General features: G+C 37.6%; 1 protein-coding gene across 1 annotated transcript; it reads right to left on the bottom strand.

Moving 5' to 3' along the window:
• Positions 1–831: 831 nt before the first annotated feature.
• On the bottom strand, positions 832–18,769 carry nmur1a (neuromedin U receptor 1a). Its single transcript, XM_038291763.1, has 3 exons — positions 18,664–18,769; positions 3,006–3,950; positions 832–2,026 (listed from the first exon to the last, which is right to left on the bottom strand). The coding sequence occupies exons 2-3, from the start codon at positions 3,922–3,924 to the stop codon at positions 1,638–1,640; spliced, it is 1,308 nt and encodes a 435-aa protein (XP_038147691.1). The 5' UTR covers positions 3,925–3,950; positions 18,664–18,769; the 3' UTR covers positions 832–1,637.
• Positions 18,770–19,918: the final 1,149 nt, after the last annotated feature.

The raw sequence follows: 19,918 nt of genomic DNA, 5'->3' as shown, positions 1-19,918 counted from the left end.
ATTTATCTTTCTACCTTAAACATCAACACCATACTAAATTCTTTTCTGCTCTCTGCAGTTGCCACGATAACCACTAAATAACAATAATCAGCTGGCTCATTTAAATACACATTAACATTCAAGCTGTGCTTTGCTCAGTTTTCGAGTGTTTGCCTTACACTTTTAGTATGAATTATACACATGTTTTATAAATGAAACCCCAGGAGATAAATAACTTTCAAAGGTTAAAAACTGAAAACTGCGAGTACATTCATTCATCACAGGCCTGCATTCATGCAACTGATTTTTGTTTTTCAATAAACTTTTTTTTCACTCTTTAGAGGCTTTTATTCTGTAGTCCCCACCTTACTTTGAGAATTAAGGAACTGGGTCCATAAGATTGAATATATTGTGTGCTATTTTTGAACATTACTAAGGTAGAAAAAAGAAACACACTAAAGTTTCATTAAGAATTATTACTTTTTTTAAATTATTACATACATACAGTAATAAGGCATGAAAGTATCATAAAAATGAATAAAAAACACAACATCAGACAACACCTTCTTAAATCAAAAACAAACCAGATACAAGCACAGATTTGGTAAACTTACACAGTAACACACGTTTTTTTCAAAACACCTGCTACTAAGTCTTCATGGCTGCTTTTTTTTCTTTATCCATGTATAGCAGTTTTCTAAAATACATCCAAATTCTAAACATACAGAAAAAAGACACTGCACTATTTGGAGAAGTCGTAGCAATTGTTGGACCACACAATTTGTGAAAGTGTACATGTAAGATGTTCAAAGAGGCGCTTTGGGACGGGTGGGGTGGGGTGGGGGTGGGGGGTGGGGGGGGTTAATTGTTGAAAAATGGCACTAAGTGGCACTAAATAGCACTAAAGTCCCCTCCCGGGAGCCAAAATGTGCACTAACGTGCCCTCTTGGGAGCCAAAACACAAGTTAAACTGCCCTCTAGGGGGCCAAAACATCTGCTGGAGTGCCCTCAAGAGTGGTGCAGACACATTATATATGCCCTTTTTTTACCTGCCCCATTTTTCAAAAATTCTGTGCACAGCACTTTCAATAAGTATCAGTCTTAAACATTCATCACAGTCCCCAAAACATAGTTCAGTTTTTTCTAATGGGAGTTCTCCTGAAAGGTTGTGTGGTGAATATCCTACCTCCACTTTAATAATTTAGGACAAACCTTTAAACTGCTTCCAAGTTCTGAAATATAACTGGTTTGAAATTAAAGGACCAATTCTTTGAAAACACCAAGCAACAGATTATAGTTTAGACATGCATGACTGTGGAACTAAAGTAGACACCCTTAAATACATTCATGTCCCATCAAGTCATCAAGCTTTAATAGCTATTTAAATAATATAACACAATGTATTAAGAAAAATTGTTAGATCTCATACTAGATAATAAATGGATTACTTACTTTTTTATATGCAACCTTCCACATAACTGAAGTGTTCTGCTTTAACGTAATTCTTCTGCACAGGTATTTTCTTGACATACCTGTGTAGAATCTTCTGCAGAAGGCAGATGACATTATGGAACAGCAAGCATAGCAACAAGCAGATACTTTCAAATAACAGACTTTACAACAATTCCACCTCTTTCACATGTCCCAAGTTTTTTTCTTTAACACGAAAAACAGGTCTCATCTTTTAGTTTTCCTTCGCCATCTGCCACAATGTCAGCCTCAGCAACAGTGGTTCCGTTGCTGAGAGGTGCGTCACTTAGTGTGCTGCGGAGTGTCACTCTGGTCACACTCAGAGAGTGTTTTCTTGGGCTGATGTGATGTGGCCGATGGCACATGACTTCTTTGAACATTTCTCTAAAGCGTGTGGACATGAGGTTGTAAAGGATTGGGTTGACTGCTGAGCTGAGGTAGAAAAACACGCCGGAGATGATGTGTACATACTCAAAGATTTCGTGATGGCTATCGGTCCAGTCACTGATGAAACTCCACATGAGGCGATCCGTGTGAAACGGGGCCCAGCAGATTCCAAAAACCACCACTAATACAACTTAAAGAAAGGGAAAAGGAAGGGAATTAGATGTTGTGGTCAGGAACTCAAAAGGAAGTCAATAACTGCCAGCATATTTTGCCTGAACTAAACAGCCCCTCTGAGGGCCTTCCTTCCATTATGAATTAGGTTATTAGTTATCCTGGAGCCTCAGATTTGTTTTAATCCTGCACATCAGGATAAAAGATATCTAATAACAGAAAGTGCATGAAGTGTGTACTTTATCCCTGTTGTGAGGCCCCCAGAGCTCCTACTCAGGTCCTCCTGTGGTTTAAGAGAAGCTCTCATGCAAGAGCTCTGCAAAAGGATTAAATATGCATCAGGATTGGAAAGCATTTAGAACCAATACCTGAGTAACAATAGAATAAGGATTTTTCAAGCTGTCATCCTTAATGTGTCTAGCAAAATACCAGACCGCTTAGATGTTTCATCTATATAAACTTCTCCTTGTGTAAACATTTTGGCTTTGAAATAATGAAAATATCACTGCAATATTCTAATTATACTTATAAAGCACTTTATACTCTAAGGTATAGTTTTGCAATATGAATACAAAAAAGACGGGTAAAGCCCAAGAGAAATAATATTAGGCTTATGAATATATTGATTTTTTAAGTTGATCCCTCATGGTGATGCAGTTGGTAACACTTAAGCTTTGCAGCTAATTGGTCCAAGTTTGAATCCCAGCGTTTGGTCTTTCTGCATCTGTGATTTTATTTGATTAATTTGTACACCTTGGATTCTGAAAACAATGGTTATTGACCTCTTATGTTTAAAATGTTTGAAAAATGAATGAAGGCTTTCCTCCTTGGAGTTTTAAAAGGAGAATTTAAAATGGACTTTTAGCTGCTGTTGGCTGTTGAAAAGAACAAATAAAATCTGCCTTTAGTGAAGTTATCTTGATGTAACTATATACATCATTTTATAAGAATGAAAATTCTATTTTTAGAAAGCTGAAAATGTAAAAATGTTAACTCACACAACATTTTTGTGACCTGTCGGCGTCTTGCCTTCTGCTGCTGGGTACGGATGTTACAAAAGCTGTCACTTCCGAAGCCAGAGTTGGCCTCCAGCCTCTGCCGCATCTTTTCACGCTTCAACTGCAGCCCAATCAACATGTAGAGAACACTGATTGTGATCATGGGCAAAATGAAAAACACAAAGGTGGTGAGCTGGATGGTGAGGTTGTACATCCAACGTGATTTCACTAAAGTACAGATAGCCGAGTCGGGAATCTCAAGGTTTATGTTACCAGAAGGACCAGTTGAATGAATCTGAAGGGTTATGATCCCATGCAGACTCGTGTTAGGCACAGCACACAGCACCGATATGCCCCACACAGTGAGGATGACCTTCTTGGCATGAGTACGTGTCACAACATACTTTGCCCTCAGTGGGTGCACCACGGCAATGTAGCGCTCAATGCTCAAGGCAGTTACATTAAGAATGGAGGCCAAGCAGACCATCTCGAAAAGGAACGTTTTGAAGTAGCAGCCTCCCTTTCCTAAGAGAAATGGGTAGTTTTGCCAAAGTTCATACAGCTCCAGTGGCATACCAAGCAGTAGCACTAACAGGTCTGAAATGGCCAAGCTGAACAAGTAGTAGTTTGTTGGTGTCCACATGACCTTATTGCGTGAAATAACTGTGCATGTTAGCACATTCCCCACAACGCCAATCAAAAAGATGAGAAGATAAATGAGGCAGACAGGCAGGAACACAGGTGATCGTCGAGGGCCCAGATATTTTTCCAGATATCCTTCCTCTGTCAAACATGCATCATCCATACCAGTTTGGCTGATATTCATGCCGGAGGTCATATTGATGCACTCCTGTCCTGTAGGACAAAACCTTTCATCGATCCCAGGCATTGGATCGAAAGAACAGTTGTTATCCAACATCCCAAGGCTGAGATGTGACTCGGGATCTGGAAGATAGTAAAAACAAACAGCATGACATTTGCAGTACTTTGCCATGGAATATACAATTGTCAGGCTATATTGAGTAAGAAGCAATATCACAAATCCAAATAACTTAGAAGCCACTTATTACAATATAATTTACATCCGATCAGAGGCGTCACTGGGTTTTCAGCACAAGGGGGTTACCCCTTAGGTGATACAAAGAATATTAACAAACTTACGGCGGCTCAAAATGTCTCCACTAATTGAAGTGTTTTTCTACTAATTGAACAGATTCAACAGAGAGACCTAGTGTTAAAAGTTTTAGATTGTTAATAGTGTTAAAAAACAACAAAGGAACTATGTTTGTTGAACTGTTTGTCCCACAACCTCCTTCTGTCTGATCCCTCACAATATCTTAAAGCACAAAAAATAACCAACCAACATAAAGGCTAATGCCATGACGGCTGACCTCAACACAAGAACTGTTCGCACCCCAAAATTTTGAATGGATTACACAGATTGCACAAACTATATTATTGAAGATTAATTATTTATTTTTATTTATAATTTTCTGTTACTGGTTAAGCATATGTATAGTAGCAAGTCCGCCAAAGGGACTTTTTCGTTCCTTGACCTATCATGACCTGAGATGGCCTACCATCAACTTATATGGAAGTGCTGTGGTATGGCTAAGAAAGGAAGGCTATTGCAGCTTGAGACTTCTGAAGACACACCTCCTAACTGGGTGTTGCATATTTAAATAAATTGGAAAACCTTTAGTAGATATGGGCCTTTTTGCTGTTTCCACAGCTATGGTCAAGAAGGTAGGCCTTGTAGCTCTGCCACCTGATTCGGTCTGTTCAATAAGAAAACAACAGATATGTGTTCATTTTAACCTGTAACTATGAGTCATGGTCCTCTAAGAAGCACAGCTTTTTTAACTAGTAAAGAAAAACATATTACACACACATACAGAAAGCCCATGTTCTTATCTGCAGGTACCACAGAGTGCATGTCAGTTTGAATAATACTACAGGTGCTGGTCATAAAATTAGAATATCATGAAAAAGTAGATTGATTTCAGTAATTCCATTTAAAAAGTGAAACTTGTATATTATATTCATACATTACATACAAACTCATATATTTCAGATGTTTATTTTGTTTAATTTTGATGATTACAAATGACAACAAATGAAAATCTCAAATTCATCATATCAGAAAATTAGAATATTGTGAAAAGGTTCAAAATTGATGGCCCCTGGTGCCACACTCTAATCAGCTAATTAACTCAAACCACCTGCAAAAGCCTTTAAATGGTCTTTCAGTCTAGTTCTATAGGCTACACAATCATGGGGAAGACTGCTGACTTGACAGTTGTCCAAAAGACGACCATCGACACCTTGCACAAGGAGGGCAAGACACAAAAGGTCATCGCTAAAGAGGCTGGCTGTTCACAGAGCTCAGTGTCCAAGCACATTAATAGAGAGGCGAAGGGAAGGAAAAGATGTGGTCGAAAAAAGTGTACAAGCAAGAGAGATAACCGCACCCTGGAGAGGATTGTGAAACAAAACCCATTCAAAAATGTGGGGGAGATTCACAAAGAGTGGACTGCAGCTGGAGTGAGTGCTTCAAGAACCACCACACACAGACGTATGAAAGACATGGGTTTCTGCTGTCGCATTCCTTGTGTCAAGCCACTCTTGAACCACAGACAGCGTCAGAAGCGTCTTGCCTGGGCTAAAGAGAAACAGGACTGGACTGCTGGTGAGTGGTCCAAAGTCATGTTCTCTGATGAAAGTAAATTTTGCATTTCCTTTGGAAATCAAGGTCCCAGAGTCTGGAGGAAAAGAAGAGAGGCACTTCATCCACGTTGCTTGAAGTCCAGTGTAAAGTTTCCACAGTCAGTGATGGTTTGGGGTGCCATGTCATCTGCTGGTGTTGGTCCATTGTGTTTTCTGAGGTCCAGGGTCAACGCAGCCACATACCAGGAAGTTTTAGAGCACTTCATGCTTCCTGCAGCTGACCAACTTTTTGGAGATGCAGATTTCATTTTCCAACAGGACTTGGCACCTGCACACAGTGCCAAAGCTACCAGTACCTGATTGAAGGACCATGGTATCCCTGTTCTTAATTGGCCAGCAAACTCTCCTGACCTTAACCCCATAGAAAATCTATGGGGTATTGTGAAGAAGAAGATGCAATACACCAGACCCAACAATTCAGAAGAGCTAAAAGCCACTATTAGAGCAACCTGGGCTATCATAACACCTGAGCAGTGCCACAGACTGATCGACTCCATGCCACGCCGCATTGCTGCAGTAATACAGGCCAAAGGAGGCCCAACTAAATACTGAGTGCTGTACATGCTCATACTTTTCATGTTCATACTTTTCAGTTGGCCAACATTCCTATAAATCCTTTGTTTTTATTGGTCTTCAGTAATATTCTAATTTTCTGATATGATGAATTTGAGATTTTCATTTGTTGTCATTTGTAATCATCACAATTAAACAAAATAAACATCTGAAATATATGAGTTTGTATGTAATGTATGAATATAATATACAAGTTTCACTTTTTAAATGGAATTACTGAAATCAATCTACTTTTTCATGATATTCTAATTTTATGACCAGCACCTGTACTTGTGCTTCAGTGATGGTATCTAGGTGTTACTTTATTTTATGTCTCGTACCATGTTCGTTGGTATTGCTGTTCTATTTACACCTCTTTGCAGGTGATGAAGCACACTGAAGACGTTTTATCGTTATCTCCCTTTTATTTCCTCTTTCTTTCATCTTTTCTCCTTTTTTCAGTGTCCATATAATCTGTAAAACTCCCTGCATAATTATAATAAAGCTATTTATATGCATAAATCAAGTGGAACACTATGGCGTTAGCCGTACTACTCCACTTGTGAAAGTAAAATCTCTTGAGATCTTTTTGGCATCAAGACCGTTATTCTTATTGCCACATTGCGAGACAGGACACCGTAAAAAAAAAAAAAGAACACATTTAAACGCTGTGTTTAAATTTTTTGACCAACCCGTCTCCTAACTTATATCGAACTAGCTGCTGGTTAAAATTCACTCTGCGTGTCTCCCTTCTAACCAGCTACTATGCACGCAGTGAATAGTGAATGCAAATCATATTATGTCTTAAAGTGACAGATCTGATGATTTTTTCACCGATGGGCGGGACTTGGGAGCAGTGGGAGAGAAGAAAAAGAAACACTGACTCAAAACCCTTTGAACATAGACTCCTGCACCCAACCTGAGTTACTGTTGGCTAAAGTTAATGAGCGGAAAGGGACTGGAGGGGACTGTTCCTGCCACGCAAAAGTTGGTGGGAGTCCTTTAGAAAATGATGCCTGTGATCCTATGTATCTTTTGGACCTACAAACAAAGCACTACGTGGGATGAGATTCCAGGAACCAGGGCAACTGTTCACTGTTGATGGGAAGTTGAATGAAGCTCAAAGGAAAAGTCCGGTCAGCAAGGAATAATCAATGGATCATTAAAAATTTGGGAGTCAGGGAGCGGCCATTTATGCCCAAATATAGTAACACCTCCCTCCTGACAACTTCCGGCAGTGACGTCACGGTGCGGTAAGCCTAGCTCCATTCTCCCCGCTTTACAAGCAAAATCAATGAGAACTATTATACAGACCTGCAATCAACAAGAATTATCTAATATTACGAGAGGACCTCACCATTGAAAATTCGCTGTTTCGAGAGCTATTGTTAAAGTTATAATGCCCACATATGCATGGCAGTTGGATGTTTGTTATGCATCAGGTAAAAGTGAAAATAAAAATTTGTTATTTCACCATTCCGATTCATGATGCACCACGGACGGGTTCATCGTTGGATTGCCAACTTGAAGCGGGAGAAATTGCCATCGAACTTCTGGCCAGAAAAAAAAAACACGTAATATGTAGCCAACATTTGGAAGAAGAATGTTTTCAAGATGACGTGGATAATAGCGCGTTGACAAACACCAGATTGAGTACTGGGTCTTGATCAATAGCCGATATCGCACTGTGACGTCACAAACCGGTAGGTGGAAGCAGTGTTCTTTGACAAACATGGATGTGGATGCCTCCAGTAAAGCACATTGAAATGAAAATTACTCTTAATTAAAAACACATATTGTATTGAACAGTACTTTGAGAAGTTTGAATTCTGAATATGACCAGACTTTTACTTTAATAAAGGGAAATTGAGGAGGAAAACCTGCTTAAGACTGGAATGGAGGCTGAGCTTCCAGCAAGCCAAAATATAAAGCCAAAACCACAATTTAAAGGTTCACCATTGTGCATATTAAAAATGCTGGATTTCCAAACAAAGACTCACTTCGTTTTTATTTATTTTTTTTATTTATTTTTTTTTTGCAAAACAAAACTAGAACTACTTTTCAAATATTTTCCTCTCTAGAAAAGTCAAGACAAGTCACACTTCAAAAAACAAAGGTAGAAGGTAAAAGTGGAGGTTCAGGCCAACATAGTTTTCATTTGTGAATAAAAATCAGCTGAAAATCACATTTTAAAGTTAATGAACAAAATCTGACAAATCTGTAAAAAAAATTTAAAACCTTTAATACTTTTGTAGAACAATGTAGCATCTGAGTGTAATCTTGTCATCTCTTTTCATCATGTTTTTCTCCAAGGTTTGTATTAAATCAGCTTCCACTGTTGTCTCCTCTTATGAGCAACTTCATTTCCGACACTAAGTGATTAAATTAGTTATAAGACACCACTTAGAAAGCCATCTCAGAAATGTCCCTAATTTGTGACTCTGTTTCATTGAACTTGCATATTAAAAGGTAATTTGCATGTAAGGTAAGATTATGTGAGTTATTATTCATTGATCTCAACCACTGTTGTGCAAAAAAACATTGCAAAAATAACTGCCAGGAGCTGCAGGATGAAATCAAAAACTGATGCCTAAATACATTTTTATATTTTCAAAACAAGCCACTATATACTTTCATAAACTCACTTTACTAAGCTTGTTAGAAAAATTCCTCCTGATAGAACTGGTGTAGCTGAGTAAAGTTTGTCACACATTTCGTTTTCAGTTTTGACCTCAGCTTTTCCACTAAAACCTGGTGTTAAGATAGCTGCTCCAAAATGTCTATAATGTTGTCCTTAATCAGCTTTTTAACAAATTTCTTAGTATATTTGCATTTTTGCATCACTGACAATGATCAAATGACTCAACCTGTTTAGTGTGTATTTGAACTAATATAGGTGGAAATATTTCGCTGGTGCAAACATTTGAAGGCTTTACAACAAAAGCTTTCAGCATTTCCATTACATAAGGAAAGCCTTTGAAGTTCAGTCTGTTAATGACAATGATGGTCCACCATCACCTGGGTAAATGGCATGTTGGGTTATTGAATAAATGGGTCTGCTGCTGCTCTGACTCCATTTCTGAATATGGAGTCATACTTTAGTCGCATTATAAGCTCTCAAGGTTTTAGTTAAGATTTTAACAGTTTACTTTAAAGCTTGCCTTTAAAGCAAAATTCCACTTCAGTCACTATTAAGTTTAAACAGTATTTTGTATTATTCTACTTATGTCCACCTATCACTCCACATTATAGAGAATAATTCCATGCTTAAAGGACCGTTCAAAGTCTTTTTGCTCCTATGCTTAATCTAAGTCTCATCATACATTGTGTAATAGGAAAAGTGTATTTAGACATATTTTGGGCTTTTTATTATAAAGCTGCTAACCTATAAAAATTAAGAGATTGGATTAGAGTTTTGATTAAGTGTCACAGTTTGAAATAGATAATGGATTTTTACAGGAAGCTCAATCAATAGCTTGCTTACAAGTAACAGCAAAAAGATTTATCCTTTCATTCGTATGCCAGTTTGAAGTTGATTCAGTCACCATCTGCCTGATTATGTTGCATTCGACTGACTTTAAATGTTTTAAAGTTGTTGATAAAATGTCCGTTTAAGGGAAACCTTGATTCAACATCAAAACAACATTGAACACTAAACAGTTTAAATTGTGTTGTTAACTCTTCATGGATTAAGTGTTTAAATGTCAACCATTTTTGAGTTGTATGTCTAAAAAGCATAATTTTCACAAACATGCCTTTTAAAATTTTGCTGATATAGCCTATTTCTGTTGGAAAATAACATTTTTCCAACATCCAAGCAATGCTGATTAATTCACAGTTGAAAGAGGGTTGAAAAATGAATGAAGAAGCAAAGTTAAAAGCTCAACTCTGAATCTGATGTTCAAGTTGAGTCATGATAACAATTTCTTCATCTACCAGCTTATTTTTTTCTTTCTCGGCAAAGAGTGAACAGTCCGTTCGCACATATGTTAATGGAGTAATGTGGTGTCTTTCTGGTTGACCATTTGCCAAATTTAAACATCGTTCAAACTAGCTGAAACAATCAGAATTATCATGATTAATTGATTATTGAAATAATCGTCAACTAATTTAGTAATCAATCATTAGCTGCAGTATAGAGACCAAAACAGATCTTTAGCTGACGGAGCAACATATTTAGAGCAGTAATTATTTAAAAAAAAATTGCATTTAAGATTAAATAAATAAAATGTTGTCTGTCAATATGCTCTATTCAGAATTACTTAAGTGGAAAAGTTTCAAGAAATTAGTCTGAGATGATTCACTTTATAACATGGCGCATTATCCAGCTGGAAGTAGCTGTCAGAATATTGGTACACTGTAGTCATAAGGACATTGTCAGCAACAAATGCCTCATTTATTTGTTGCTAAATTGGTGTTAAGGGGCCCAAAGTGTGGCAAAAAATATCCCCCACACCACTACACCACCCCTACAAGCCTTTGTCATTGATTCAAGGCAGGATGGATCCAGGCTTTCATGCTGCTAAAAGCCAAATTCTGACCCTTCCGTCCCAAAGTGGCAGCAGAAATCAAGATTCATCAGACCTGGAAAAGTTTTTTTAAAGTTCTCTTGAGCTTGTTTGAATTGTAGCTGCAGTGTCATGTTCTGAGATACTGTACAATCTTTTTCCCTTTTCAGATCGACTTTCCAGTCGTGCTAGAATTTTTCATTCGGGCCAAGGGGTAAAGAGGGGTAATCAGCCACTCACGACCACCTCCTTCCCGATCAGGAATCGTGAGGTTGGGAGAAACTCAAACATCTTTGAAATTCAGTCGGCCGTTGTGGGCAAATCGCTCAGTGGGCATGCGCAAACAAGTTTTGTTCTTCTTCCCCTCACATAAAAAAATACAGAAGCTTGGTGGGGGTGTGAGTGAAATGAGGTTATTTCTGTAAAATTGACAGACCGTAATAGCCACGTTTGCTCAGCCATGTCTTTGTTCAAATACGTTGTCGCCTTTTCTTTTTAAAGCTTTCAGCACAAAATTGCAAAAATTGCCAAAGCAGCGCGTTTCTCTCTAGTGAGCTTCATATTCCTCTTCTACTCGCTTGGCTTCCGGATACAGTACGAAGAGTCTGCGTAGCGCCATCTCACTGTGGAGCTGAGTCCGATGTGGTTTTCAGACGTGCAGTGTGAGCAGGTATAATGCATAAGAGCATCAGGTCGCCAAGTGTGAGAACATTCATCGTGCGCCGTGACCTCACACAGTAAGCTGTAGCTGTGTGCGGCGACTGAAAAAAATCACACAGTGTATGTCCGGCTTAACAGGACTGGCATCTGGTGTGATCTTCTCCTACTATAGCTCATTTTCCTCAAGGTTTGTGTTGTGCTTTCAGAGACTCTGTTCTGCATGCCTTGGGTGTAATGAGTTGTTATTTGAGTCACTGTTTCCTTTCTATCAACTCTAATCAGTCCTTTTACTTCTGGCATCAGCAAGGCATTTGCACCAACAGAAGTGTAGCTCAATGGATATTTTCTCTTTTTCAGACCATTCTTTGTAAACCCTAGCAATGGTTGTGGTGAAGAACCAGTAGATTAGCAGTTTCTGAAATACTCCAACCAGCCTGTCTGGCAATACAAAAAAAAAACAAAAAAAAAACACCACGTTCAAAATCGGATGCTCAGTCTAAACTGGTAAATGGTCATGACACGTCTACAGGCCTAAATGCATTGAGTTACTGCCATGGAATTGGCTAATTAGAAATTTGCATTAACGAGCAATTGAACAGCTGTGGTGTTTAGTGGGTGTACTGCATGTCAATCATCTGCAGCACCTGTATAGGCTCTAAGCAGCATTAAATACAAGTAATTTTACAGTTGTGTAGGATGCAGAGGTTTTTCCTGCAACCCAAGGGTCGCCCAATTGAGTTATTGCTCCATCCAACTCAATTGTTGTGTCTTTGGGCAAAACAGTTTATTAATCCCACCAGGGGCAATTTGTTTGAGCAGTACAGGAGACAAAAAAACAACAGAAAATAAACATGTAATAACAGAAAAATAAGACGATTAAACAGAAAAAAAATGTGACAGGGAGCTTGAAAACAAAAGTTAGCAATAATAATAAAAACACCAAGATGGTAAAAAAAGATAACACACTTATCTTTTTTTTAAACACACCAGCCAACATAGAGTTTGAAAGTCGAATGAATGTTGGTATAAAAAAATTTGAATAGCGATTTGTTTTACAGTCCTGAAGGCAACAATGAGAATTCATTTTTGAGAACATGTTCTGATAAAGAGAGAATCACTTTAGCTTTTTTTTGCTCCGGTTCACTCCTATGATTTTAAAGACACGATGCAGACTGTTTTTTTTTTAAACACAGGAGGGTTAACAATGAAAGCCGCATAAAACCTACCCATGATAATTGGACTTTCTGAAAAAGACTTTTGTTTTCTCAAAAACTACATTCTTTTTTGAGCTTGTTTCAGAACAGCTGCAGTATTAATCTCAAATTTAAGCTGGTTGTCAAAAATTGTGCCAAGATACTTATAAGAGTAGACAAGCTCCACGCCTTCGCTATGAATAATGCTCTCGGTGGCCAAATCCTTTTTTATGTCTTGAATCAAAATTTTGTCCTGCTGTTTTTTTGACATTTAGGTCATACATTTGACATTTAGGTCTAAAATGTCTGTCTCACCAAGAAATAAAACCAGAGAGTGCCGTTCTGATTCTGGAATGCTGAGAAGGGTTAACAATGCAGTGTAATCTGAACAATTCACAAGATAACTGTGTTTAAGATTAATTTTATATTAATTTCGCTGCAAAATATAAAGAAGAGGAGATAAAACACAACACTGAGGCGAACCTGTTGATACAGAGACACAATCTGACAGGCAGTTATTAACAAAGACTCAAAGTTCCCTCATCGACAAGTTGAAATCCATAAGACTAGCCGGTGAGGCAGATTCAATTCAAAAGGCTCCGAAGCAAAGGATGGTTGCATGGTATTGAATACAGATGAAAAATCAGCTAATAAAACTCCAGCATAAGCTTGAGGTCTTTCTAAGTCGTTAAAAAGGGAGTCTAAAATAAAAAGTTTATATTGTGTAATTGGCTGTTAAAATGACAGCTTACATGGGAAGAAAAATAAACAAAACCCTTTCTCCAACTTTGGGGTAAATTTTGGAAAATTTTAAGTTGAAAACGATATTATTTAGGGTTTTTTGTTCTGCTTCTAAAGTCAGTTTCGAGTGATTATGACCCCAGTTAAACAAAAGGGTTGAAAAACTGTTTAAAAACAAAAATTTTTCTTTACTCTGGTTCTTTGTTGTTATCAACAATTGACGATTCCAAGCATTTAAGTGTAAAAAAAAACAAAACATAAAACAGATAAGAGTAATCAAAGCAGCTGATAGCTACTTTGTCAGGACATTATATATCTGCTGTAACATGAATAAGTTGAATACGTTATCTATGGCATAACATTCCTTTAAGAAAAGCATAAAAATGACATATGAGGTAGTGTAGCTTACTGCTACAATTTACTTTTAAATAAAAGTAAATTGTTTTTTAAAGACGTACTGCATATATATGCAAAATCAAATATGCCATGAGAGATGGACTTCAGTATCTTTATACAATGTTTTGCCTGTCTCTCACCCGTTTAGCAGAGGAAATGTGTGCTGTGGCAAGACTCGTGATACTGAATGAGTCTCTGAATGTAATAATGAGAAATGCACCAGCTCTAAAGGCAGGGTGCAAATGGAAACAATCCAACACCACGGAGGAAGTAATGTTAGGTAAAAAAAACAGTACATGCTCACATAGTGAGAAATGTTTAACAAGGAAGACAAGGCTGAGAACTTCTTAAATTGCTTTCAAGGATAGAAATTATTGCTCCACTCTTCCATTGCAGGTACACTATATTGCCAAAAGTATTTGCTCACCCATCCAAATTATTGGAATCAGGTGTTCCAATCACTTCCATGGCCACAGGTGTATAAATTCAAGCACCTAGGCATGCAGACTGTTTTTACAAACATTTGTGAAAGAATGGGTCGCTCTCAGGAGCTCAGTGAATTCCAGCGTGGAACTGTGATAGGATGCCACCTGTGCAACAAATCCAGTCGTGAAATTTCCTCGCTCCTAAATATTCCACAGTCAACTGTCAGCTGTATTATAAGAAAATGGAAGTGTTTGGGAACGACAGCAACTCAGCCACGAAGTGGTAGGCCACGTAAACTGACGGAGCGGGGTCAGCGGATGCTGACGCGCATAGTGCGAAGAGGTCGCCAACTTTCTGCAGAGTCAATCACTACAGACCTCCAAACTTCATGTGGCCTTCAGATTAGCTCAAGAACAGTGCGCAGAGAGCTTCATGGAATGGGTTTCCATGGTCGAGCAGCTGCATCCAAGCCATACATCACCAAGTGCAATGCAAAGCGTCGGATGCGGTGGTGTAAAGCACTCCGCCACTGGACTCTAGAGCAGTGGAGACGCGTTCTCTGGAGTGACGAATCGCGCTTCTCCATCTGGCAATCTGATGGACGGGTCTGGGTTTGGCGGTTGCCAGGAGAACGGTACTTGTCTGACTGCATTGTGCCAAGTGTAAAGTTTGGTGGAGGGGGGATTATGGTGTGAGGTTGTTTTTCAGGAGCTGGGCTTGGCCCCTTAGTTCCAGTGAAAGGAACTCTGAATGCTTCAGCATACCAAGACATTTTGGACAATTCCATGCTCCCAACTTTGTGGGAACAGTTTGGAGCTGGCCCCTTCCTCTTCCAACATGACTGTGCACCAGTGCACAAAGCAAGGTCCATAAAGACATGGATGACAGAGTCTGGTGTGGATGAACTTGACTGGCCTGCACAGAGTCCTGACCTCAACCCGATAGAACACCTTTGGGATGAATTAGAGCGGAGACTGAGAGCCAGGCCTTCTCGTCCAACATCAGTGTGCGACCTCACAAATGCGCTTCTGGAAGAATGGTCAAAAATTCCCATAAACACACTCCTAAACCTTGTGGACAGCCTTCCCAGAAGAGTTGAAGCTGTTCTAGCTGCAAAGGGTGGACCGACGTCATATTGAACCCTATGGATTAGGAACGGGATGTCACTTAAGCTCATATGTGAGTCAAGGCAGGTGAGCAAATACTTTTGGCAATATAGTGTATATCCATACAACTGCAGACACACATCTTTCTATAAACCTTTGCAATATTGCAATTTACATTTTAAATTTTCTACATGTACTTTAACAAGACTGCCAATTATGTTATTAGCAGATAACTAAGTACTATCTTGGCAATAAAGTAAATGTTTCGGCAAAGACTTTCTAAATGGCAGCCAATGGATTGCCCTAATGACATAATGTTTTTTTGTTTTGTTTTACTCAGTAGGAAGCATAAGATTGTAAGTTAAGCTACTTCTGAAATGTTGGTCTTTTTATTCAGAATTTTATTTTGGTTCTTTTCTTAACAAAAGCTCCTTGTCGAAATATTACTTTGAAAAAGCAATCCATACTTTTGTTACAACTCAAATGAATTGCTACAATTCATTTTAGCTTGGTGTTAAAGTAAAGCATCCTTATTTGGCCATACAGTATGGTGTGATTAAAACTTGCTGGATGGCTTTTAACCAAAAGCACTCAGATTAACTGACCAGCTGTTAGTGGATCTACTTAAAACTCAGCAGATTTAAGTGATTTACCAAAGTTTTAGTTTTGCAGATTTTAAAATATGCAATGCTTTGCTGCTGTAAAGCAGAAAAACCTCCTTATTAGCCATAAACAAATACTGTATGGTCTTTAAACCAATTTCTTCTATTTGAATTTTGATCCAGTTTTTGTATTATTTTCATATTACTTTGACTGGATTGTATTTTCAGTTTAAATTATTGGCCTTCCTTTTATTCCAATGTCCTATTTTTTTATTTAAAAGTATAGCTAATTTTTAAAATTATACATTTAGAAAATGTCCAGAGTAATGTAGAATAAAAGTAGGATTGTCAAAAATATATAACACAGAAATAATTATTTTATAGAGGTATTAGATTAAATCTTACATCAGAGAACCTTTGGTTGGAATTAGCATTGAGGAACCTGGAAACCAGCTGGCAAAAAGTACTGAGCAAGAATGGGCGAGTGTCGGTGTGTCATTTAATGACCAGAAGCAGATCAAACTTTTAGCTCTCACCTTTAATTATTATTTTTGTTCATCACTGCTCTGTAACTAATTTGCTTTCTTATCTGATTTGTAAGCCGATGAAATGAAAGCATTTTCTGTTAATAATAATAAGCGGTCATAATCGACAATACTTTAGAGGAGATTCTCCAGAAATTTGCAAATATTACTTAAAGTGCTAGAATTAGCTGGTTTTGTGTTTCTTATCTTAAAACTGTATCAAAAATATTAAACTAGCAATAAAATTTTACTGATATAATGTGGCTGAGCACATAGATGTTAAACTAGTTGTTTCGGTCTGAAAGTTGAAATGAAAAAAAGAACACAATTGATTTGCATTATTATGTAATCAGGTAAGGAAAGGAGAATTGTGTTTTTTTTTAAACAAATAGGTTAATAGCTTGTTAAATGTTATAGTGGTTCTGCCTGAAACATATTTTCTGGTATTGACCTTAGTAATTGGTGAACTAACATTTTTATTTAATGACACAGTTGAAGCAACACCACGTAATTTATGGCTACTAGGGGAGTTAATTCAATTTCAATTCAGTTTATTTATATAGCGCCAAATTCACAACACATGTCATCTCAAGGCACTTTACAGTTCAACCAGTTAGACCTGTAACTTCCAGGTTTTACTCTTTGAAAGCAAAATTAAACAGGATCCCTCTGGGTTAACATAAATCTGATAACAAACAAGCAGATTCAGAAATCATGGATTGTCTAAATCCAAATTCACCCCTTTAGATTTAGATCAGAGAATAAATATAGATCAGGTTATTGCCATATATTTTCTAGTCAGATGACACCTTTTTACCTTGGTTAGCTCTGGTGGCGACACGACATATGCTGCACAGGATCAGGTTACATAGGTGAGTTTTTTGAGAAGGAAAGCCCACCTGGAGCATCAATGCGCATCAAATTCATTATGTCAAAAGATATGCACTGTTGCATATGCCCAGATCGTTATTAATATGATGCGACCTGTTGCATTAAACACCCAGTTATGACAGTATTACCATCTCCGTTGCTAATGTGCAACAGTATAAAGAACTACCTGTTTAACATGCTGGATGGCTTTTTCAATGTGCAACAATATAAAGATGAACTACCTGTTTAACATGCTGGTTGGCTTTTTTTGTGACATATGTTTTCTGTTTTTCCAAATTAATAATAATTACACCCACCCACCCAGATAAATTTTACTTTTTAAACTAATCCAGTGAAATCTGATCTTTAACCTAAGAATGCTTATTATTTGATCATCTAATCACTCAACAGACAGATCTTTATAGAAAAAAAAATGGGAGGAACTGAATAGGAACTGAATGTCTTAGTTTTGGGGGCTATTCAAGGCAAGTTAGAATAAATAAAATATCTACACCATTTAGGGTTGACTCTCCAACTTACAAAAAGCTCTCATACATTGTGTTTAAAATATTTTGGTTCCATGATGTCATGAATAATCTATTCCATGTGTAAATTAATCATAACTGAATAACCTGCTCAAATTCATCCTAATCAGATTACTAATATTTTTCCAAACATGCAGTTGCCTCTTTTTCAGTGGTTTGTTTAAGCTTTAATTTGCACATAAGCAGTTTCAGTCAACTAAGGGTGCAGATGAAATGGTACACATCTACCTTTTTACTCAGTTTTAGGTTTGTTAGTTTTTTTTAATACAGGAGGGTTTTTCTTACAGGTTCACTGCTGATGATCAGGCTTCTTGTGTTTATGTGCATAGACGTTTAAAACTACATACATGAATAGTTAAAAAGCTTGGCTTTGATATCATTTCACCATTCATTTGCTTTTAGACATGGCCAAAAATCATATTATAACCTCAGTGTTGTAAACTATGAATTGGTTCAATTAATAAATATAGTAATGAGCAAACATACAATTTCAGTTCATCATTCATCACCCAAACAAGGCATTGATAAATCCTAAAAAAATAACATTAAAACACATCTGATCAAAACAGAATCTGTCCATTTCTCTTCTATTATAGCACCAAAATATACAAGAAATATGATTTTTTAATGTATTATTTGGATAATATTTTCAGTTATAATTTTATACACAACAGGTCTTGTGCATCATAAATGAAGGAAATGAAATGAAGAAAAGTTGAATTAATTTCTATTTTTCTAGGGTCGATTTTGGATATCCATCTGTGAATTCAGAATGTGTATTTCTGCAGAAAAGTATAAATGTCCTTACCTGCAATAAGGAAAAGCTTTCTTGCTGTAAATGAAGATGAGAGGCTGAAGTGTGGACAATGTGGTATTATCTGAGTACACTCTCCACCTAGTCTGTAGCTCTCTCCTCAAGCCTGACTGCAAATAAGGCAGATGCATAAAATACACACACATTCTCTCTCTCTCTTTTTCGCCAGCCTCCCTCACCCCCACTCCATCTCTTCCACACAAACATGAAAATCCAAATGTACAAGTTCAAATCTTCCTCTGAAGCTTTTGGTGATGGCTGTAGTTATAAGCGAAAATGTTATATTTTTAGCCATACTTCTGTCACACTATTGTAAATGCTTTGGTCATCTTAAAATGTAATATTTTACCACTCTGTTCTGTAATCTTTAGGGTAGTTCCCTCTATACATGGAGGCTGAAAAAGCTCCTACTGTGCAGCAGATATTTATTTTCTTTTGTTGGTTTGAGCACATCTCTCCCACATGGAGGCTTGTTTCTATAAGTGGAAACATGAAGTGCCAGGGCAAGTGCGCAAGCGACTAATAAGAGCCAGGTGACAGGCCCACTGAGTGGATCAGCCTGCCACTCATACTTTTCTTTCATGCATCTTTTATTATATATTTATTTACTATTGTTTTTGGAATGCATTTTCAAGCTTTTAATGGACTCTGGTATTCTGTGGCTGCTGTTGTACACTTTCAACATCTGACCCTAACCCAGGTGGGTTTGAGGTGCAAGTAATCAAGATGTTGTTTATGAGACATTGCTTTGTGAGGTTTTATATTAAATATGCATGCAGCCATTAAACGATCCAAGGCCAACCACCTTACACGCTGTCAAGTTTTTGTTAACTGACTGAAGAGTTAGGTAATGTGATTGAGCCTAAAAAAAGTCTGTGCAGCAAAATGTATTTTGTGCCACAGCAATCTATCTGCGCTGGTGATAAACAACTGGCTGAACTGGTTGAGAAGGAAGAGTGTGCTGTTTCTCTGCTTTTGTTGTTTTCCCTTCATAGCAGCAATATGTTGAAAACACAATACTAGTCAGCAGGTGCTAAAGGCCAGGCTCAGCCACAATCCATTTTTCTTGCTCAGAGACGAAGTAAACTAAGAATCCTAAAAGGAAGAGAATATCTCCCGAAAGCCACTGAAATATGATTTTCAGTTTTTATTCTCCACATGTGGCTCACAACATGCCTTAAAGCAGCCTGTGTAAGCTGTGTCTTCAGAGCAACGTCAACCTTCATCCCTACATGTGGGCACAGACAAA

Source organism: Cyprinodon tularosa, unplaced genomic scaffold, assembly GCF_016077235.1.
Source record: "Cyprinodon tularosa strain WSP-4 unplaced genomic scaffold, ASM1607723v1 ctg30, whole genome shotgun sequence".
In the NCBI taxonomy this organism is placed as follows: Eukaryota; Metazoa; Chordata; class Actinopteri; order Cyprinodontiformes; family Cyprinodontidae; genus Cyprinodon; species Cyprinodon tularosa.
This window is presented reverse-complemented; position numbering and strand designations above follow the sequence as displayed.